This window comes from Sus scrofa, chromosome 2, assembly GCF_054392235.1.
Source record: "Sus scrofa isolate SSC_HxYL_T2T_F1_AM1 chromosome 2, Sscrofa_HxYL_maternal_Yorkshire_Landrace_v2.0, whole genome shotgun sequence".
Taxonomy (NCBI): Eukaryota; Metazoa; Chordata; class Mammalia; order Artiodactyla; family Suidae; genus Sus; species Sus scrofa.
Genome location: NC_139384.1, coordinates 8,319,589 through 8,342,731, shown reverse-complemented (window position 1 = coordinate 8,342,731; position 23,143 = coordinate 8,319,589). Strand labels below are relative to the sequence as shown.

At 39.9% G+C, this 23,143-nt stretch overlaps 1 protein-coding gene across 5 annotated transcripts in view; it reads left to right on the top strand.

Annotated features, from left to right (window-relative positions):
- Positions 1-23,143, top strand: part of RTN3 (reticulon 3) — a 64,950-nt gene that overhangs the window by 23,693 nt on the left and 18,114 nt on the right. The window contains exon 3 of one of the 5 annotated variants that reach the window (XM_021082903.2): positions 3,672-5,732. The exons of 2 other annotated variants lie outside the window; for them this stretch is intronic. In XM_021082903.2, coding sequence (XP_020938562.2) covers positions 3,672-5,732 — 2,061 coding nt within the window. Of the gene's footprint in view, positions 1-2,915; positions 5,733-23,143 lie in introns of all 5 variants that reach the window. 2 more of the 5 variants (XM_085010841.1, XM_085010842.1) reach the window with 2 other exon arrangements.

Below are 23,143 nucleotides of genomic sequence, written 5' to 3'. Positions count from 1 at the left end.
GAGAACTAACATTCATATGTCACAATCACTGAGGAGTGAATGCAGCATCATACTGTTTACCTCCTAAGCTTGCCCCCAGAAAACACTATCCACTCCTAATACTAAGTCACAAAATTATTATCAAGGAACATGATTAATTATTTTTGTATATATAATAGTCATGTCATATTAAGGAATCTTTAGGAGTTCCATTGTAACGAACTCGACTAATATCTATGAGGAGGTGGGTTCAATCCCTGGCCTCGCTCAGTGCATTAAGGATCCAGCATTGCCATGAACTGTGGTGTAGGTGGCAGACATGGCTCAGGTCTGGTGTTGCTGTGGCTGTGATGTAGGCTGGCAGCTGCAGCTCCAATTCAACCCCTAGCCTGGGAACTTCCATATTCTATGAGTGCTACCCTAAAAAGAAAAAAGGAATTTTTAGTAAAATATGTGAAGTCTGTCAAGCAGTCATGGCATTCAGTACAGAACTGTTCTGAGAATAAGATTTCTAACCTAATTTAGTTTTACCTCAGATTATTATATACCTAACGCAAAACTTTTGGAATACTAAGAGTTCAAGGAAGTTAGAAAAGAAACCAGGCTTTGGAGTTCCTGTCGTGGCTCAGTGGTTAATGAATCCGACTAGGAACCATGAGGGTGCGGGTTCCATCCCTGGCCTTGCTCAGTGGGTTAAGGATCCAGTGTTGCCGTGAGCTGTGGTGTAGGTCGCAGATGTGGCTTGGATCTGGCGTTGCTGTGGCTGTGGTGTAGGCTGGCGGCTACAGCTCCAATTAGACCCCTAGCCTGGGAACCTCCATATGCTGAGGGAGCAGCCCTAGAAAAAGGCAAAAAGACAAAAACAAACAAACAGACGAGTCTTAGAAAACTGACAAGTTTGTGTCCTAACAAGGCAAAGAACATTTCTCCCATATTTCCCTACCCCACCCCCAGAACTGTGTGCATTCTTTCATTAACATTCAGTTGTAGGCTGCTTTCTTTTTAATTTCATCAGATCCACCTCCATATCATCATCATTTTACTGGTTGATTTTGCTTATTTTCTGTCTTCCCCCCTCTGTGTTGTAAGCTCCAGGATTTTTTTCCGTTTTGTTTACTGCTTTCTTTTCCCCCTTTTTTAGGGCCGCACCCACAGCATATGGAAATTCCCAGACTAGGGGTCAACTTGGAGCTATAGCTGCTGGCCTAGGCCACAGCCACAGCAACGCCTTATCTGAGCTGAGTCTGCATCCTGCCCCTCAGCACACAGCAATGCCAAATCTTTAACCCACTGAGCAGGGCCAGGGATCAAACCTGCAATCTCATGGGTACTAGTCAGGTTCATTACTGCTGAGCCAAAATGGAAACTGTTCACTGCTTTTAAAATAGTTTCTAAAACAGTATCTGTCACATGATAGTGGCCACTCAGTAAATATTGGTTGAATTATTACTAATTCATTTTGTCCACTTTTTTCTGTAAGATGATCTAAATCATCTGAAATCTCAATCTCTATAAAACATAAGCTGACCATTCCCTCTGAGTTAAAGTTAGTTCTGTTCACCCTGAGGTTCCATTCCTGTTTAAAGGGAGGAGTTCTCCGTTTTACCTTATCCAGATTTAGTTCATTGACTGTTTCCTGATAGAGACAGTCACCAGTAAATTCAATAACAATACATAGCTCAGATTGTGGAATATTTCTGATTTAAATGTAGCCCATATTTCTTTAAATATCAGGTTTTTAAACCTTTTAGCCTGCACTGGTGAGCCTCATTTATCCATAATCCAATCTTGCTGAGTATCCATATTATACAATGATAGGTGCAAACCATGTACACTGCATTAGAACTAAGTATGAATTACAGCTTACTTCTGTCTCACTGGTACAGTTTGTACCACCACACTTTAACTATTTTCCCTCAATTTACAAAGACTTTTTCCCCAGATTACAGTTAAATATTCTAAAGGTCAGGGAACAATTGCATCAAATTTCAGTGATGTGTTGAAATAGAGGAACTTTATGTAGCATTTTGGAAACATTCTTTATAATAGTGGAATTTTATTTCTTGCAGTAAGATATTTGATTTTTACTTTTCACCTTTATAGAATCGTTTTTAATTAAGTCATAATTTTGCTTTTGTCTTACTATAATTCAGATTCTAACATGAAAAAGAATATAAGCTGAATAAAAGTAATCCCAAAGGTTTTTTTCTTTTACATCGTCCCGATTACCCATTCATACTCAAGGAAGGCATTGCTCTCCTGAGCCTACTTTGGTCTCACCTCAGCAGGCCGAATCATTAATTCATTCATTTGGAACTATTTAAGACCTACTTTGTACCACCTCCACAGATACAGCAGTGTGTAAGGATGGTGCCTTCCCTTGGGACAGTTGTTTTGATCTTTTCCCCAGTAAAAAACTTGCTAGATTGGAAAGTTGGGAAAAAAATGTAGTAAATCAATGGCTACTCTGGTATTAAAAACTGCAGTAATTAAGGTATTACTTTCAGGAGGATATTTTCTGTTTTAAAAGAATTTCTGGAGTTTACTCTCTCCCTCCAACCTTTGGCTGCCATGTGAAGCGGCTTGATAGGGGATCTCAGTTTCCAGACCAGGGATTGAACGTGGGCTGCAGTGGTGAAAGTGCTGAGTCCTAACTGCTAGACCACAAGGGAACTCCCTGGTGTTTACTCTTTTTAATAAAGAAAATCAATTTACACAGTTCAGTTTTGTTTAAATTGGCGAGTGAGTACAAGAGGTTTTGGAGCAGGCCAGCCTTTTCAGTACCTTTAGTTTAAAACATTGAGGGCATCTGTACCTGGGACCATCTTCCTTGTGGTTGGAATAGAATACTTCTAGCCTGATTTTTAGGCAGGAGGGTTCCCTGTATCTCCTGAAAATCAAAGAGAACTCTGATCACTTCTTTTTTTCCTTTTCAGCTTGTCAAACTCTAACAGTGGTTTTATAGAAGCAGTGTGTTCTGAATTGTTCCACCTACATGAGAACATATCAGTACTTCATAATAATCAAGTTGTTTTATATAGATTACATTGATTCTTTTGAAGAGCTCTACCAAATACCAAAGGACAAAAACATTTCCCCAAATTATCCTGTCTTATACCCTTCTTTACGCTTTGCTGTTAAAGGGGAAGAGTAGACTGAAAAGTATTTTGTCATGAAAACTTGTTGTCATTTGCAGTTTGTGGCATGACACGCCTTCTGTTTCATTGCTGGCAATTTTATGCATGTCTTAAAACTGTGGATCGTTGTTTCCTCACTTCTTTATGTGTGTGTATATATACATCCTGTGTGTATATATATGAATTTAAAAATAAAAAGCATGCTGCTTGGCCTGACCAGCTAATGTGTAAATGTACCTGGTAAACAATTTTTTTTCTTTCAAATTCTGACCGTAGAGGAATTGAGCTCTCTTTGCTCTGATGAGCCACCTTCAGAAATTATGACTTCCTCCTTTCTTTCATCTTCTGAAATACATTATACTGACCTTACAGTACTACATGGAGAAAAAAGTAAAGTGTTAGGCAGCCAGCCTATTTTAGCCAAAGAAGGAAAAGACGGCTTGGCTCTTCTAGATGTGAAAAAGATGGAAAAGCCTCAGGAGACGAGTAGAGACATAGCAGACTCCCCAGTTTCTGTTGCAGAAGGAGTTCACTGTGACCGTCCTTCCGTTCCAGCCAGTTTCCCAGCTCGTCCTGCTTTTCTCTCAAAGGAAGTTGGTCAAAAGGAACAGCAAATAAATAAAGATGAGGAGCCCAAGAACCCAAATGAGGTACCAAGTTGCAATGATAAAACTTCCTTGGATGCTGATGACAAGTTCACTTTGCCAACATCCCAGAAACTACCCACGGAACAGTCTGAAGCAGAAGGCATTTGTACATATTCTTTATCCCCCTCTGAAGTTTCAGGGGGTGGTATTATTGAAAAGGATTCCCCGGAATCACCATTTGAAGTAATTATTGACAAAGCAGCATTTGACAAAGAATTTAAAGACACATATAAGGAAAGTGCAAATGACTTTGGTAGCTGGGCAGTGCATACTGATAGAGAATCACATGCAGACATTTCAGAGTCCAAGGACAAAGTATTTCCACTGAGAAATAAGGAAGCGGGGCATTACCCAGCCTCTGGGTTGCTCACTAGACAGTTTTCACACACAACTGCAGCATTGGAGGAGGTGTCTAGATGTGTGAATGATATGCATAACTTTACTAATGAAATACTGACTTGGGATTTGGTTTCCCAAGTGAAACAGCAGAGTGCTAAGTCTGACTACATCACAAAAACTACAGGACTAGACACGAGTGAATATAATTCAGAAATTCCGGTTGCAAATCTTAAAACCAACACTCATCAGAAAATTCCTGTATGTTCTATTGATGGGAGCACTGCTGTCCCTAAACCAACAGGCGATTGGGCAGAAATGTCTCTCCCACAGGAAAATGCTATGCCAGACTCTGTTTCCATGCAGGAAATCAATACCAAAGGTGTGCAAGGCAGTGTACAGAAAAGAGATGACACAGTTGCAGAGTTACCTGGATCTCCATTTGAGAAACGTGTCTCTCTGGGTTCTGGAGTGGCCACAGTGAAAGTGGTTTTACCTGATGGCCACTTGAAAAATGATGAAATGAATTGGCAGACCTCTGTGTTGGGGGAAATGACAGAGGCTGATAGTTCTGGTGAGTCTGATGACACAGTAATAGAGGACATCACAGCTGATACTTCATTTGAAAGCAACAAAATTCAGACTGAAAAACCTGTTCCCATTCCAAGTGCTGTTGTAAAAACAGATGAAAGAGAAATCAAAGAGACTCTTAATTGTAATAGGGAAGACAAAATATCTGGAAACTTTGAAGGGTCAGTCAGTGACTCTGAGCCACAAGTTCAGCCTGATATTCTTCAAAGGAGACCTGGCAGTGAGGCACCATGTTCACAAGTACCTGATAGGAATTTTATCTCAGAAGAGGTGAAGCAGTCTCATCTTATGAGTGTAGTTGCTCCTGCAATGCCTGTTGCAGCTGAGAACCCAAAACTTCCTTCAGCAGAGTCTCCAAATGTTTTTAACGATAAGACAGAATTCTCACTAAATGTGATAGCCTCTGCCTCTTTGGAGTCATTGCATGAAAAAAGTGTTAAAGATATAGATGATTCTTCCCCAGAGGACCTGATAGCAGCCTTTTCAGAAACCAGAGAGAAAGGAATACTAGGTAAAGGTGAAGGAAGTACCTTTGAAGCAGTATCAGAGAAAACTGAGGACTTAAAAACAAATTCTGCAGATGTTTTGCATGAAAGTGAGTCAGGTGGTTCTGAAATTAAAAACGTAAAAAGCAAATACAGTGAACAAAGCAAAGAAACAGATAGGAGTGAACTTCTGGATATTCTCTCTACCCAGCTTACTCCAACAGCCTCTCTGGACTTAGAACAGGAACAGCTCACAATCAGAGCCCTTAAAGAATTGAGTGAAAGGAAGATTGAGAAGTTCGCTTCTGCACAGGATAAAGTAGACTCTCCTGAAGAAATACTCAAGCCGACTTTAACATTTGCTCCAGAATCATCTTGGCCACAGAGATCATGTGATATCCTACAACACAAAGATGTCAAGACTGGATCTGATCTTGGAATTTCCAAGAAGCCCACTCTTAACAAAGAAACTGCTAGTGTAGATATTACTTCCAGCCTTAGCAAGACCGAACTGGTAAACAAGCATGTCTTAGCAAGACTTCTGACAGACTTCTCAGGTAATGGATTACATTAGAAATACTGCATGTGGTTCTGCTATGATTAATTACTTATCAGAGTGCCATTTTCCCTAGTTTCTGATTTTTATCACTGAAATTTTAGCTAGAATAAAAACACATTGCATAATGGGGAAAGGTAGTTTTTTGGGTTTGGGTTTATTGTTTTTTTTTTTTTTTTTTTTTTTTTTACTTGTTAGGTCCAAACCTGTGACATATGGAAGTTCCTAGGCTGTAGCTGCCAGCCTACACCACAGCCACAGCAATGCCTGATCCTTTAAGCCACTGAGCGATGCCAGGGATGGAATGCGCATCCTCGTGGATACTAGTCAAGGTCATAACCTGCTGAGTCACAACAGGAACTCCTAGATTTTTTAATGATTACTTGATGTGGTTTTCTTATACAATTAATTCCCAAAGGAATAGGCCACTTGTTACATCGTCCCCTTTAAAAAATTTATGCTCCAGTTTTTTCAAGGTTCTCCTTTCCTAGATTGGCCCAAGGGGGGTTGCTGCTTTTAAGAATATCATTAGATGAGAACTTTGTCTAGATACTCATGTTGCAACAGAACAAAGGGTGGGGAAAAAATGTAATTGTAATGTATACATGTAAGGATAACTTGATCCCCTTGCTGTACAGTGGGAAAATAAAAAAAATAAAAAAAATAGAATATCATTAGAGAGTTCCTGTCATGGCTCAGTGGTAATTAACCCAACTAGTATCCATGAGGACCCAGGTTGGATCCATGGCCTCACTCATTGGGTTAAGGATCCAGCATTGCCATAAGCTGTGGTATAGGTCGAAGGTATGGCTCAAATCTGTCATGACCGTGACATAGGCCTCAGCTGTAGCTCCGATTCAGCCCGTAGCCTGGGAACGTCTATATGTCACAGGTGCGGCTCTAAAAAGAAAAAGAAAAAGAGAAGAATATCATTAGACTCTTATTTATTTCCAGAGCTTATTTTAAAATTTCCATAGTAGTATCACTGCTTAGCACTTGAGTTTTTTGCTGTGGGCCTTGTAAAATCTATTTAGCAATCAAAGATAAAGGAATTCCTGCTGGGAAAGGTAATAAATGAAACTTTTAATTAATTTGATCTTATACCACAGAGAATTTATGCTCTGAAAGTAGGTAACCATTATTGTAGTACAATTTTGCCATTAATACTTAAGAGAACTTATGCATTCTTAAACTTTGGACCTTATTTAATATTCTTCAGGCCAGAGTTCCCGTCGTGGCGTAGTGGTGAACAAATCTGACTAGGAACCATGAGGTTTGGGGTTCGATCCCTGGCCTTGCTCAGTGGGTTAAGGATCCAGCATTGCTGTGAACTGTGGTGTAGGTTGCAGATGCGGCTCAAATCCAGCATTGCGGTGGCTCTGGTGTAGGCTGGCAACTACAGCTCAGATTAGACCCCTAGCCTGGGAATCTCCGTATGCCGGTAGTACGGCCCTAGAGAAGACAAAAAAAATTCTTCAGGCAAACTCACATAGTATTAGAAGCCTTTCCCCTTGTCTCCTGTTTGTTTGACTTACTTTCCTAGCTGTTGGACTTCAGTTAACAGTTACTTCAAAAGCTCTCTATTCTGAGGTTTTAGAAAATGTAATGAAAAAAGGATATATGGAGTTCCTGTCTTGGCGCAGTGGTTAGCAAATCCGACTAGAAACCATGAAGTTGCAGGTTCGATCCCTGCCCTTGCTCAGTGGGTAAACAATCCGGCGTTGCCGTGAGGTGTGGTGTAGGTCGCAGACGAGGCTCAGATCCTGCGTTGCTGTGGCTCAGGCGTAGGCTGGCAGCTACAGCTCTGATTAGACCCCTAGCCTGGGAACCTCCATATGCCACTGGAGTGGCCCAAGAAATGGCAAAAAGACAAAAAAAAAAAAAAAAAGAAGAAGAAGAAAAGAAAAAAGGATATATAAAGAAGGGGATCCACAACCTCTAATCCAGTACCAAGTTCTACCCTTACTATATGGTCAGTATTAGGTGCTACTTAAGTCTCTTTGATTTTCTAAACCTTTTAAACAGTACATCCCTTCCTATTTTAGGGCTGCACCTGTGGCACATGGAAGTCCCCAGGATAGGGGTCAGATTGGAGCTGTAGCTGCCGGGCTACAGCACAGCCACAGCAATGACAGATCCAAGCTGATTCTGCTACCTACGCTGCAGCTTATAGCAACGCTGTATCCTTAACCCACTGAGTGAGGCCAGGGCTCAAACCTACATCCTAATGGGTACTAATCAGGTTCATTACCACTGAGCCACAGCAGGAACTCTAGTATATCCCTTTTCTAAATTAAATCATATAGAGTTATATTTATAACAAAAAAAACGAGTTTCCTGGTGGCCCAGCAGGTTAAGGATCTGGTGTTGTCACTGCTGTGGCTTGGGGTTGCAGCTATGGCAAAGGTTCTGTCCCTGTCCTGGGAACTTCCACATGCTGCATGTGGGGACAATAAAATAAAATGAAAGAAAAATGGGTTTTTGTTAGTATATAAGTGAGATTATACTGTTTACTTTTTTTTTTTTTTTTTTTAATTTTTTGCCTGCACCCATGGCATGCAGAAGTTTCCAGGAATCAAATTTGTCCCAGGATCCCTCACCCGCTGATCGAGGCCAGGGATCGAACCTGCAACTGCATGGTTCCTAGTCATATTTGTTTCCACGGAGCCCCCAGGGAACTCCTGTCATTTACTTTTTTTTTAATTACAGGTTTTAATTACAGAGTGAAAAGGGGGCTCAGCAGTCTTAGCAGCCACTTTTCCTCACATGGCATCTGGAACACTCCTCAGCTCCTCCTGCCGGGGCACCACTTGTAAAGAACAAAGCCACACATCTCTCAGATCTTATCTTGCAGTAACTTGCTTTGCTTGGCGAGGTGCCCCGATCACAACTGTGCCTTGTCTTGCTTGTGTTCTGGGTCACCCTGAGGTCCATAGCCATGGGGTGCCCCAGCACCATGGCTGCTCCCTTCAGTGCCTGCAGCAGAAGGGCACCGTTTACTTCTTAAGCTATTTCTTTACTTAAGGACCATGAGGAGATTATTTAATCTTACTAAGTTTTAATCCTTAAAGATAATGTGTTTACTTTATAATAATAGTGTGAGGGTTACATATGAAAATGTAGATAACTCATTGTCTAGTATTTAGCAAACATTCACTTAGCACCAAGAAAAGACCCGGCTTATGAAGTAGGGCACTAAATAATTATTTGTCGGCCAATGAATTGTTAATAATTATCTTTGAGGCTTTTTTATAAACTCAAAAAATTTGAAATGGCAGTTAAGGGTAGTTGTTATACTTTAGTTGTTGAAGATTATTGAGCTTAGATTAAAGAGAGTTGAATTCTAGGGGAGTTCCTGTTGCAGCACAGTGGAAATAAATTTCACTTTAAAAAACTGGAGTTCCCATTGTGGCTCAAGGGGTTATGAACCCGACTAGTATCCATGAGGCTGCAGATTCAATCCCTGGCCTTGATCAGTGGGTCAGGGATCCGGCCTTGCCGTGAGCTTCCGTGTAGGTCGCAAAAGTGGCTTGGATCCTGTGTGGCTGTGGCTGTGGCTGTGGCTTAGGCTGGCAGCTACAGCTCTGATTTTTGCCCCCTAGCCTGAGAACCTCCATATGCAGCAGGCGCGGCCCTAAAAGCAAGAAAAAAAAGAGCTGGATTTTAATTGTTCCTTTGTGTTGTCTAGAAGTATGACTTCAAACAATTAAGTTACATCACCTTTGGGGGCCTCAGTTTTCTTATCTGTAAACTGAGGACATTGAAGTAGATAATCATCAGTATAACTCCAGTTACAATTCTCTAACTGTGGTGTATTCTGGCTTCATGAGTTTTTGTCATAATTGTTAAATTCATTTGAGTGACAAGGCGTATCGAAATTAGACAATCCAGTGCCTAAATTTCTGCCATAGTGTTGATGTAGACAGCTAGCTGCATTGGTTCAGTGTCTTCCTTTGTTGATATGGTAGTAATTATTTTGCCCTGCTTCATGGCTTTATAGTGAGTAAAGTACTGTGTAAGTACTAATTATTGGTAAATCTCAAGTGAGTTATGTAATCTAGTGTGAGAGATTGAAAAGTGGTGTGGCAGTTTAGGATATTTGTCCCTGACTAAATTCTGTGATTAGTAGGTATGTTTAAATGATAATTAAAGAAGACTAGTACAATTAGACCAAGAAGCCAAAAGGTCTTCTTTTGCAGGTTTCAGAATTGAAAACCTTTAAAAATTGCCTTACATTATAAGGAAGTCTTTTCAAATACAAACTACAGTAAAGTATGTCAGTCTCTGAGTAGTATATCTGAGTAGTTTTCCTTTCTAAAGTAATATCAGTTCTGTATTTATGTCCTGCTTAAAGTTGTTGGGGAAAATAGGCAAAAGGAACAATGAAAAAAATAATGGTATTTTATTTTTCTTTTTGCTATTTTATGGTATATTGTATACAAGTTCCTAATGAGGCCTAAGTTTTTGATGATGTTGTGGTTAGCTTTTGAGTACTTATGGTGTGATCTATAGTATATGACTAATCGTCTAGAGAAAATTAGATCCCTGACTCATACACCTAATTGGATGAAAATAGTTTTTTGGATTTTAGTATTCAGATTGGGAAGAATGCAAGGAAAGTTCCCTTGTGGTGCAGCAAGTTAAGGATCGTGTATTCTCACTGCAGTGGCTCGTTGCTGCTGTGGCTCCGGTTTGATCCTTGTCCTGAGAATTCCACATGCCTTGGCCAAAATAAAGAGTTTGAAGAAAAAAAAAAAAAAAAAGAATCCAAGGAAATAGTCAGGTATATAGTTTGGTGATAGGTATGTAAGTTGTTAAAACTTTTCTGGAAGGCAGTTTGGCGTTTTGTAACAAAGACCTGAAATTGACCTGGCAGATTAGTTTCTTGAAATGTATTCTAAGGGAAAAAAAGAATGTATGTGGAAAAACAATTACAGAGGTGATCCTTGTAGGGCTGTTTATGACAGTGGCGGATATCTCAGTGCCTTAACCATTACAGGTTGTGGAGTATGTTATCTCTGTGCAGTCAAATATCAGAGCTGTTGCAGGTTGAGGGTTTGTTTTTTTAAAGAAATGGAAAATATAAAGTACAAAAATACATACACTTGTAGCTCCATATGTTAGAATTAACTTCTATTAATTGTTAATTAATGGTCATATTTGCTTTCAAACTAAAGGACCCTTGGATTACCACCAGATCCACTCCCTCTTCTCCCTTCCCCGGGGGTAACCACCATTGTGAAGCTGATAACATCCTTCTACTATACTTTGAATGTGTGTATGTGTGATTTTTTGTGCTTTTAAAGCTTTATTGATATTAGCATCTTTGTTTTACAACTTGTTTAATTCAACATTAGTTTTTTTTTAACTCTTTTCGTGTTGAAATATCTATAATTTTATTTTAACAGTTTGTAGTAATCCATTTTATTACTGTGTAACATCCCTTTTTGATTAGGGATTTGGATTATTTTCTTTTTTGTTTGTTTTTTTACTGTTATAGACAATGCTGAAGTTAACATCCTTGTACTTGTCTGTTTTTACAAACATGCAGATATTTCTCTAGTGTCATTGTTGCACTTCTTATCAGTTTCACTTCTGGGTATGTGCATTATTTTTCTAGTTACTGTCACTTTGCTGTCAGAGTTGGAGTTTCTTCTGTTATGTGAAGATTTTCATATTTTATTATTAATAAAAACTACATTATTGAACATAGAGTTTTTATTATATGATGAATGCCTAAAGTAGAAAAAAAAAGTTAGAAAACAAGGTTTTCAGAATCATACTTATTTTAGTATTATAAAAGTGAATCTAGTCCTACTGTATAGCACAGGGAATTATATCCAGTCTCTTGGGATAGACCATGAAGGAAGATGATAAAAGAAAGGGAATGTGTATATGTGTGTGTGTGTGTGTGTGTGTGTGTGTGTGTGTGTGTGTGTGTATGTATATGTATGTATGACTGGGTTACTTTGCTGTACAGCAGAAATTGGCACAACATTGTAAATAAACTGTACTTTAATTTTTTTAAAAAAGTGAATCGCTGTATACCTACACACAGTAAATCTGAAGTAAAACTTTTTTGTATGTCTTTTTAGGGCCACATCCACAGCATATGAAGTTACCAGGCTGGGGGGCAAATTGGAGACGTGGCTGCTGGCCTACACCACAGCTACAGCAACGCCAGATCCAAGCCGCATCTGCGACCTACACCCCAGCTCACGGCAACACCAGATCCTTAACCCACTAAGCAGGGTCAGGGATTGAATCCTTGTCCTCATGGGTACTAATTGGGTTCATTATCGCTGAGCCACAACAGAAACTCCTGAAGTAAATTTTTAAGAACAAGATCACAAGGATTTTTATGGCCAAGTATGCTTTTACCTGACCTGACCTTTGTGCATGTGACTGTATATTCTGCACAAAATTGTGGGGGCAGGGAGGGAGACCTGAAAGCACTGGAAAATGAGTGAAAAATGGGCAGATTCTTGAAAAGGGCCGACACTTCTAAGAAAAAACAACATGAAGGTAATTTCTATTTTAACTGCTTTTAGCCAGAGGAAGGCTGAAGTTGGCATTTGGAAGGTTGGTTAAAACTTTCATAGAAAACTTATTAGAGGACAGAATTCCAGTCAATCACAGCCATTTGACCACTGGACAGTGAGGGGAGGAGAAATCTTAGAAAGCAGAGATCTAGAGAGTGCAAGCCTAAAATTCTGAGTATTAGCTTTCTGTATAAACTTCTGTTTAATCCCTGAACCATAGCTAAAGATAAAGGAAGTGAACTAAGATTTGAGATATTGCCCAAAAAACAAGAGTTTGTAGTTTGGGTCCAACCAAATTTAATTGCATACTGAAACAGAAGTGTTAGTACTCTCCAGAGGAATATAACAGAGTCCAGAGGCTATACAGCCTAGTATTCACAATGTCCAAGATAAAATCTAAAACTATACAATATTTTAAAAACCTGGAAAATATAACCCAATCCGAAGGAAAAAAAAGACAACCAACAGAAACTAACTTCATATGTTAGAATTGAGACACGGTTTTAGGCAGCTATTATAACTGCTCTTTTGAAGTAAAGGAAAATACTCTTTCATTGAATGAAAACAAAGGAAATCTCAACTGGGAAATAGAAACAAAAAAGAGTGAAGTGAAAGTCCTAGAACTGTATAATACAGCAGCTGAAATAAAAACTCACCAAGTGGGCTAAATAGTAAAACAAACAATTGAAGAGTCAAATATACTTAATGACAGATGAACAGGAAACTATCCAACCTGAAGAACAGAAAGGAAAAATATCACTAAGCTTCAGACACCTTTGGGACAATATTGTAAGATGTAATTCATATAGTTGGAGTCCTAGAAGAGAGAAAAGTGAGAGGCTGGAGAAGAACATATTTGAAAATAAAATGGCAAAAAAAGCCCACCTCAAATTTTATGAAAAACACACTTACCTTATTAAAAAAGCTTAGCAAACACCTACTAGGATAAGGACAAAGAAAACCATACCTTGGTACATGTGTTAGGGGTTCCCAAGACCACTGACAGACTCAGTGATTCACCAGGACTCAGAAGGTTCGGAAGCTGTTATTCTCACCATTAACGATTTATTGCAATAAAAAGGACACATTAGAATTGGCAAAGGGAGGAGTTCCTGTCATGACTCAGTGGAAATGAGCTAGTATCCATGAGGACTCAGGTTCAGTCCCTGGCCTCACTCCATGGGTTAAGAATCCGGCATTGCTGTGAACTGGTGTAGGTCAGCAGCTGTAGCTCCAATTCGACCCCTAGACTGGGAATTTCCTTATGTCATGGTGCAGCCCTGAAAAGCCTCCCCCTGCCAAAAAAAAAGAATTGGCAAAGGGGGAAAGGCACATGGGATAAAGTCCAGGAGGAACTAGGTGCAAGCTTCCAGCTGTCTAGTAGAGTCACACAGGGCTGTCCTTCATTCTCCCATCAGTGATATATGACGGCATGTGCTGAGTGTTGCCAACTAGGAAGCTCATCTCATCCTGGGTGTTCAGGGTGACGTGCAATACTCACATAACTGACCTTAGCTACTCAGACCCAAGCCACCCAGAGCAGAAGCAGGTGTTTGCCATAAATCATATTCTTAGGATCGACTTAAGCAGTCACGCTGGGACAGCATGGCCCAAAGCCCCAGGCATGAAAAACAGTTATCAGCCAGAATATTCCAAGGACTCCCAAGAGCCAGTCCTGAAGATAGACCTTTCTTTGGCATATTCAGGGATTTAGCATCCCAGAACTGCTGAGTTAACCCTTTCCTGCACCATATATCTTAGTCACATTGCTGAAACAAAAGGTAAGAAAAATGACACATACAAAGGAAAGACAGGTAACATGGTAATAAAGTGAGAGACTGTGCAGTCACATCATTATGTTAGTGGACTCAAGACTACAGTCAGTGTGACAGACTGCATAAACATGTAAGACCTAACTATATGCTGACTGTAAAAGATGCATATTAAATTTAAAGACACATAAATTGACGGTAAGTGCATGGAAAAGGTATGCCAAAAAAAAAATATATATATATATATGCCATGCAAAAGTAGGCATAGAAATAAAAAAAAAATAGTACCAGAAATAAAAAGTGATATGATAAAAGATACCAGGATATCCTGACACTTGTAAGTGTGTATGTGCCTAATAACAGCATCAAAATAAATAAAGCAAAAACTGACAAATATAAGGGAGGAGTAGGCAGTTCTTTAATCATAATTGCAGGTTTTAATACTTTTCTCAGCAGTTGATGAACCAACTCTACATACATACAAAGATCTGAACAGTGCAGTCAGCTACTTTGACCTACATGATATTTATAGAACACAGTGCCCTACAGAAACATAACCACGTTCTTTTTCAAATGCACAACATATACATTCACCAATATAGATAATAGCCCTCAAACAACTCAAATTTAAAAAGTTAAAATACAAACTATGTTCTAAGATCATAATGAAATTAAATTTTTAAACAATGAAAATAAAATACCTGGGGAAATTTCCAAATATTTGGAAGTTAAGCAAGTCACTTTTATGTAGTCTATAGCTCAAAAAAGAAATTCTAAGGAAAAATTTTAAATGTTTTAAACTGACAATAAAAATACAGTATATCAAACCTTTGCAGTGTAGTGCTGAAAGGGAAATTATAACTTCAAATGTTTGTATTAGAAAAGAAAAATATCTAATTTCAGTGATCTAAGTTTCAACTTAAACTAGAAAAAGAAGGTAAAGTAAACCCAAAGTGAGTAGAAGGAAGGAAGTAAAGATAAGAGCAGTATTAATGGAAGCCAAAAATAGCCAAGCCAAAGTTTGATTCCTGAAAAAGATTAAAAAAATTGATTTCTTGAATGACAAAAAAAACCCCACAAATTACCAATATCAGTCATGAAAGGGGGGTTATTTCAGACCCTACAGATAATAAAAGAATAATAAAAATTATGAAACTTGCAAAAGAGTCAACAGATCAAAGAAATGGAAAATTCAGAAATAACACATGACCAAAATCTTAGCAACTTAAAGTAACACAACTTTATTATCTCAGTTTCTGATGGATCAGGAGTCCAGACACAGGTTATAGCTGGATCCTCTGCTCAGATCATGCCACGCTGAAATAAACTGAGATTCTGAAATCAACAGGCATGAATCAGGGTTGGGGTCACATCTGAGGCTCAGGATTCTCTTCCAACTTCACTGATTATTGGCAGAATTCAGTTCCTGGAGGTTGGAGGACCAGATCCCTATTTTCTTGCTTGCTGGCTCTGGGCTGGAGATCATGCTCAGCTCCAAGAGGCTGCACTCAGATCCTGGTCTTATGGCCTTCCTCACACATGGTAGCTTGCTTCTTCAAAGCTCTCAGGAGAATTTTTCTCCAGTCTGCTGCAGGGTCTTATATAACTGATATTTAAATACAAGTGTGACTATCTCATCATATTCACAGGTTCTGCTAATATTTGGGGGCAGAAGGAAGTATTAGGCAAGTAAGATGTACACCAAGGGGTTCCTCTGATCATTCTGCCTGCCAAAATGCCTGCTTGACATACACAAATGAATCTAAAGTGGATCAGAGGCCTGTCTTTTAGGGCTGCACACATGGCATGTGGAAGTTCCCAGGCTAGGGGTTGAATCAGAGCCATAGCTGCTGGCCCACGCCACAGCCACAGCAATGCCAGATCCAAGCAGCGTCTGCAATCTACATCAGAGCTCGAGGCAACGCTGGATCCTTAACCCACTGAACAGGTCCAGGGATTGAACCCATGTCCTCATGGATACTGGGTCAGGTTCATTTCTGCTGAACCATGACAGGAACTCCCATAAAACTTTTAGAAGCAAGCATAGGAGAGTATTTTCATGACGTGAGCATAGAAGAGGTTTCTTAGGTCACAGAATGCACTAGCCATAAAATAAAGATTTCTAAGTTAGACTCCAGTAAAGGTAAACCTTGGCCATTAAAAGATACCACTAAACAAGCAAGCCATTGACTAGGAGAAAGTATTTACAAAACACTGATCTGATGAAGGGCTAGTGTCCAGGAAATATTTAAGACTACATTTCAACAGTAAAAGGACAAACAGCACAATAAAGGAAATTGGACAGAAAATTTCTTGACATTTTACAAGAGATATATAAATAACCAATGGTCCAATGAATGTGTTCAACATCACATCTTTATGTAATTAAAATCAAAATACGGAGTTCCCGTCGCGGCGCAGCAGAAACGAATCCGACTAATAACCAGGAGGTTGTGTGTTTGATCCCTGGCTTCGTTCAGTGGGTTAAGGTCCTGAGCTGTGGTGTAGGTCACAGATGCGGCTTGGATCTGGTGTTGCTGTGCCTGTGGTGTAAGCTGGCAGCTGCAGCTCCAATTGCACCCCTAGCCTGGGAACCTCCATATGCTGTGGGTACGGCCTTCAAAAGACACACACACAAAAAAATCAAAATTGGATATCACTACACATTCACCTAGATGGCAGATAATAACGTAATGTTGCTTGTGGAACAACTAAAACTTTCAAACTACTGGTAAGAATGCATAATAGTACAGATACTTTGGAGAAAAGTTGGCCAGTTTCTTCTGAGAACTAAACGTGCACCTGCCTCATAACTTGGCAACTCCACTGTAGAGAAATGGAAATGTGTTCATATAAACACTTCTGTATGTCTTTAGCAGTTTTATTCATCACAGCTCAAAGCTCTTCATCAATAAAGAAATAGTTAACCTGTGGTATAACTAGTTTTCTTTTGATACTTGCAACAAATATGGACGAATCTCAGAAGTTATGAAAAGTGAAGAAGCAGTACAGAAAATATTCATACAGTATGATTCCATTTAAGTGAAATTGTAGAGCAAGCAAACTAGTCTACATAGGGAAAAGAATCTGCAGAACAGCGGTTATTTTGGAGTGTTGGTTGGAAAGAAACAAAATTTTGGGGAGGTGATAGGGTTCTGTAGTTTGATAGGGTTACATAGGTGTGTGCATGTGTCCAGATTGAGCGAATGTATTGTATATTTCATTGTGTGTAAATGTAACATCAAAAGAAAGACAGTAAATATTGAACTTTGATGATGATATGCAAGCTGAAGTAGATTTCCTGATATTTGTCATTTACTTTGAAGTACATTTTTTAAAAAATGGGAGTTCCTGGTGACTTAGCAGTTAAGGATACCATGTTGTCACTGCTGTGGCTTGGGTCACTGCTATCACATGGTTTTGATCCCTGGCCTGGGAACTGCATGCCGTGAGTGCAACCAAAAAATACATATTAAAAGAAACAAAATAAGACATTACTAGGAAAAATCTAGGTAGTGACCCATCATATAGGTACTCTAAACTCTTTTCGACTTTATGTTGGAAGGAAAGTAAATGTTGAGGGGAGAAAAGCGGTCCCAGTTATTGATCAGATTCCCAGTTTTTCTATGAGGGACACTCAGTAGCATGTGTATGTTACCTAATAATTCATTTTAAAACTTCTTATGCTTATTACTGGTAAAGATTTTAGAGAGTAGCAGCTTTTTTTTAGAAGAAAATAATTTTATCATATGTTACGATCATCTGAAACCATGTCACTCACATGTATTGTTTAACAGACTGTCAAAGAAGCGTACAGGTCCAAGTGTGTCGTAACCATAGGATAAATGTCTTATTGCCGCAACATGACTAGCTTCAGAGATTGAAGTAGAAACAGATGTGTACAAAGGGCATAAAATAATGTTTTCAATTTGATTGTGTTTTCACAGTTATTAGCAATTAAGTAGTTTTATTTAATTTTTTTTTTTTTTCTTTTTTGGCCTCACCATGGCATGCAGAAGTTCCCATGCCAGGAATCAAACCCACGCTACAGTTGTGGCAATGCTAGATCCTTAATCCGATGTGCCACAGGAACTTTTACTCCTGTTTTGTTTAGTTTTATGTTGGGGAGATCCCATCGTGGCTCAGTGGTAATGAACCCGACTGGTATCCATGAGGACATGGCCCTGTGATCTAAAGATCCGGCATTACCGTGAGCTGCAGTATAGGTCACAGACACTGCTCGGATCTGGTGTTGCTGTAGCTGTGGCGCAAGTGGGCAGCCGTAGCTCCGATTTGACCCCTAGCCTGGCAACTTCCGTATGCTGCAGGTGCGGCCATAAAAAGACCAAAAATAAAAATAAAGTTTTAGGTTGGATCTGATGTCTTCTGCAGAGTTAAATCTAGATTTTCTTAGTTGGAGAATTATAAGTAGTCCAGTATGTGCAAATAACCAGTTGGGCCTAGAAGGGAAAAATAAAGGATGGGAAACTAAAGCTAGAGTTTTGTATCTTTATCCTTTCCATCATGATTCAGCATTGCATTTATTATCTTTAATTACATTCTTTGGGTAAAAGTTCAGAGTTCACATTTTCAGATCTACCTGTTTTGTTGGGGAGAGGTAGTCAATATCGTTTTGTTTTCTGTACTTTTAAAATCTGAAATTTAAGGCAAGGAGAATGTTATTTTAATAAATGAAAACTTTTTTTTTTTTTTTTTTTTTTTTTTGTCTTTTTAGGGCTGCACTTGTGCCATATGGAGGTTTCCAGGCTAAGGGTTGAACTGGAGCTGTAGCTGCCAGCCTATACCACAGCCACAGCAACGTGGGATCCTTAACCCATTGAGCAAGGCCAGGGATCAAACCCATGTCCTCATGGATACTAGTTGGGTTCGTTAACTGCTGAGCCAGGACGGGAACTCCTGTTTTTTGTTTGGGTTCATTTGTTTTTGGAAAAACCATTTTTTTTTCTGACAGTCTTTGAGAGGAGTGCTAGCTTGAAAGAGGTTCCTAAAATTTATTTGGCCTGCTGCCAGGCCAAAAGCATGTGTGTTTGTCTTTGACAGTGACAGTTTTAGCTTCATTTCCGTTTTTCTATTTAATGTCACACCTGTGGCCTATGGTAGTTCCCGTGCCAGGGGTCAAATCGGAGCTGCAGCTGCAGCCTATGCCACAACTGATCCGAACCGCATCTGTGGCATACACCACAGCTTATGGCAATACCAGCTCTTTAACTCACTGATCGAGGCCAGGGATTGAACCCACAACCTCATGGTTCCTAGCTGGATTCGTTAACCACTGAGCCATGACGGGAGCTCCCCATAAGCCACATTTAAAACTTAGAGATAAATATTTACAAATTTTGCAGTGCACAGAAGATAGAACATGTATGGATCCTTAGTTGGAGAATTCTTTTTTTTTTTTTTTTTTTTGGTCTTTTTAGGGCTGCACTCACAGCATATGGAAGTTCTCAGGCTAGGAGTCTAATCTGAGCTGCAGCTGCTGGCCTACACCACAGCCACAGCAATACTGGATCCTTAACCCACTGAGCAAGGCCAAGTATGGAACCTGCATCCTCATGGATACTAGTCGAGTTTGTTTACTGCCGAGCCACAAAGGGAACTCAGACGTTTATTCTTGAAAATGAAATTAAAACTGATGGGCTACTAAACCTTGAAATTTCTTGCACCTGTATCCTTTTTCAGAATAAGCATTTGAGCAGCATTTATCTTCCTTTGAGGTGTATACTTGGGAGAGTAGGTTAAAGTTTGGGAATTTGGAGAATGATTCTGGAAATAGTTGATGTTGGAATCAAAATAAGAAATTTCCCCAAATTTAGTAATAAAAATCAGTGAGTAGTTAATCAAGATTTGCTCCATTCTCATTTGAATTGGCAGGAATGGATTTTTCCTACTTGGCCTTGAGATTATCATTGAGTGTGTCATTGCCCTCTTTTGGTGTAAGAAGGGCACTACAGCTGGCATCCTTAAAAAATATGGGCAAGAAGTAGGCAGCCTTTAACATTTTTAAAATAAAAAATATGCTCACATTATAGAAGATTTGAAAAATAAGAGGAAAGTATCATTCATAATTCTGCCAGCAGTGTAAGCACTTCTGGTGAATACATTCATTTTCTTTTTCTTTCCTTTTTTTTTTTTTTAGGGCCACTCCCCTGGCATATGGAGATTCCCAGGCTAGAAGTCTAATTGGAGCTACAGCTACCGGCCTGTGCCACAGCCACAGCAACGCCGGATCCGAGCTGAGTCTGCGACCTACACCACAGCTCACAGCAATGCTGGGTCATTAACCCACTGAGCAAGGCCAGGGATTGAACCCGCAACCTTATGATTCCTAGTTGGATTCATTTCTGTGTGTCAGGGCGGGAACTCATTTTCTTTTTCTTTCTTTCTTTCTTTTTTTTTTTTTTTTTTTTTTTTTTTTGTGGCTGCTCCTGCAGCATATGAAGTTCCTAGGCTGGTGATTGAATCCACACCTCCTAGTGACCTAAACCACACAGTTGGATTCTTAACCCACTTCCACAGCAGGAACTCCAATTCTGTCAGATGCTTTATTTTCCATTAGCAGAATAATTAAGTTAACTGAATTGATTGACTTAACATACATAAACTTATACAATGGAGCTGTATTATGTATTAGAATGAGTTCTAAGAGGGAGTTCTCGTGTGGCTCAGTGGTAATGAACCCAAATAGGATCCACGAGGTTGCGAGTTCGATCCCTGGCCTCACTCAGCGGATTAAGGATCTAGCATTGCCATGAGCTGTGTTGTAGACCACAGATGCAGCTGGGATCTGGCGTTGCTGTGGCTGTGTTGTAGGTCAGCAGCTACAGGTCCGATTTGACCCTTAGCCTGGGAACTTTCATAAGCCGCAGGTGCAGCACTAAAAAAGACAAAAAAAGGTGGGGGGTTCTAATCAAAAAGGGGCAGGAGTTCCCGTTGTGACTCAGCGGTAACCAACCTGACTTAGTATCCATGAGGATGTGGGTTTGATCTGTGGCCTCGCCCAGTGGGTTAAGGATCCAGTGTTGCCATGAGCTGTGGTATAGGTAGCAGACACAGCTCAGATGCCAAGTTACTGTGGCTGTGGTGTAGGCCAGCACCTGTAGCTCCAGTTTGACCCCTAGCCTGGGAATCTCCGTATGCCAAAGATGTGGCCCTAAAAAGCAAAGAAAAAAAAGGGCATAATTAATACAGCTCAGGACTTTAAATATATTGAAATATAACTAGAAAAAAGTAAGGGTCTTTCAAATGAAAATAAACTTTAGATAATGTAAAAATACAGTTACAGGAGTTTCCTCTGTGGCACAGTGGGTTAATGATCCTGCTTATCTGTGTGGAGGCTCTGGTTCAATCCCCAGCCCAGAGCAGTGGGTTAAGGAACCACTGTTGCTGCATCTATGACGTAGGTCACAACTCTGACTCATATTTGATTCCTGGCTCCAGTAACTTCCATATGCTGTGGGGGTGGCTGAAAAAGAGTGAAAAAGAGAGATAACAAAAGTAAGGAAAACACTGACTGTTGACTTTGTGCTTTTGAGAACTTTTGACTTTTATTTCTTCCCAGTACCCATCAGGTTAGTACTCAGGACTTCGAAAGAGGTTAGCTAAGGTTTCATTCTGTCTTGGGTTGCTGCGTGAAAGGTAGAATCAGTGGTGTTTGAGGTGTTATGAGATGCCCCTAGGTGATCTCTTCTGTTCCCATGGCTTCAGGTTTCCACCTGTATGTCAGTACTTCCCAAATCTGTGCTAGTCAGGTCTGCCCCATAGGCCCACATATCGTCCTCTCCCTCCCTCTAACCTTTCACACATCATTTTCTTTATTTACTCATAGTGCGGCAACTCTTTTTTTCATAGGAAATTTCATATGGGAGCTTGATATGTAAAATAGATCAAAGTAGCTGATTTGATTGAGAGTCCCTAGTAATCCCCCAACCTTTTTTTTTGTTTTTTTTAATTGTTATTTCCCTAATACAATTTTTTTTTTTTTTTTTTTTTTTTTTTTTTGTCTGTTGTTGTTGTTGCCATTTCTTGGGCCGCTCCCGCGGCATATGGAGGTTCCCAGGCTAGGGGTTGAATCGGAGCTGTAGCTACCGGCCTACGCCAGAGCCACAGCAACTCGGGATCCGAGCCGCGTCTGCAACCTACACCACAGCTCGTGGCAACGCCGGATCGTTAACCCACTGAGCAAGGGCAGGGACCGAACCCGCAACCTCATGGTTCCTAGTCGGATTCGTTAACCACTGCGCCACGACAGGAACTCCCCTAATACAATTTTTTTTCAGCTGTACAGCATGGTGACCCAGTTACACACACGTACACATTCTATTTTCGCACATTATCATGCTCCTTCATAAGTGACTAGACAGAGTTCCCAGCACTACACAGCAGGATCTCATTGCTAATCCATTGCAAAGGCGATAGTTTACATCTATTAACTGCAAGCTCCCAATCCACCCCTCCCCCTCCCCCTTGGCAACCACGAGTCTCTTCTCCAAATCCATGATTTTCTTTTCTGTGGAAAGGTTTAATTGTGCCGTATATTAGATTCCAGATATAAGTGATATCATATTTGTCTTTCTCTTTCTGACTTAACTTCACTCAAGATGAGAGTCTCTAGTTCCATCCATGTTGCTGCAAATGGCATTATTTCATTCTTTTTAATGGCTGAGTAGTATTCCATTGTGTATATATATACCACATTTTCCTAATCTAGTCATCTGTCGATGGACATTTGGTTTGTTTCCATGTCTTGGCTATTGTGAATAGTGCTGCAATGAACATGCGGGTGCATGTGTCTTTTTTAAGGAAAGTTTGTCCGGATATATGCCCAAGAGTGGGATTGCTGGGTTATATGGTAGTTCTATGTATAGATTTCTAAGGTACCTTCATAGTGTTTTCCATAGTGGTTGTACCAGCTTACATTCCCACCAACAGTGCAGGAAGGTTCCCTTTTCTCCACACCCCCTCCAGCATTTGTTATTTGTGGACTTACTAATGATGGCCATTCTGACTGGTGTGAGGTGGTATCTCATGGTAGTTTTGATTTGCATTTCTCTAATAATCAGGGATGTTGAGCATTTTTT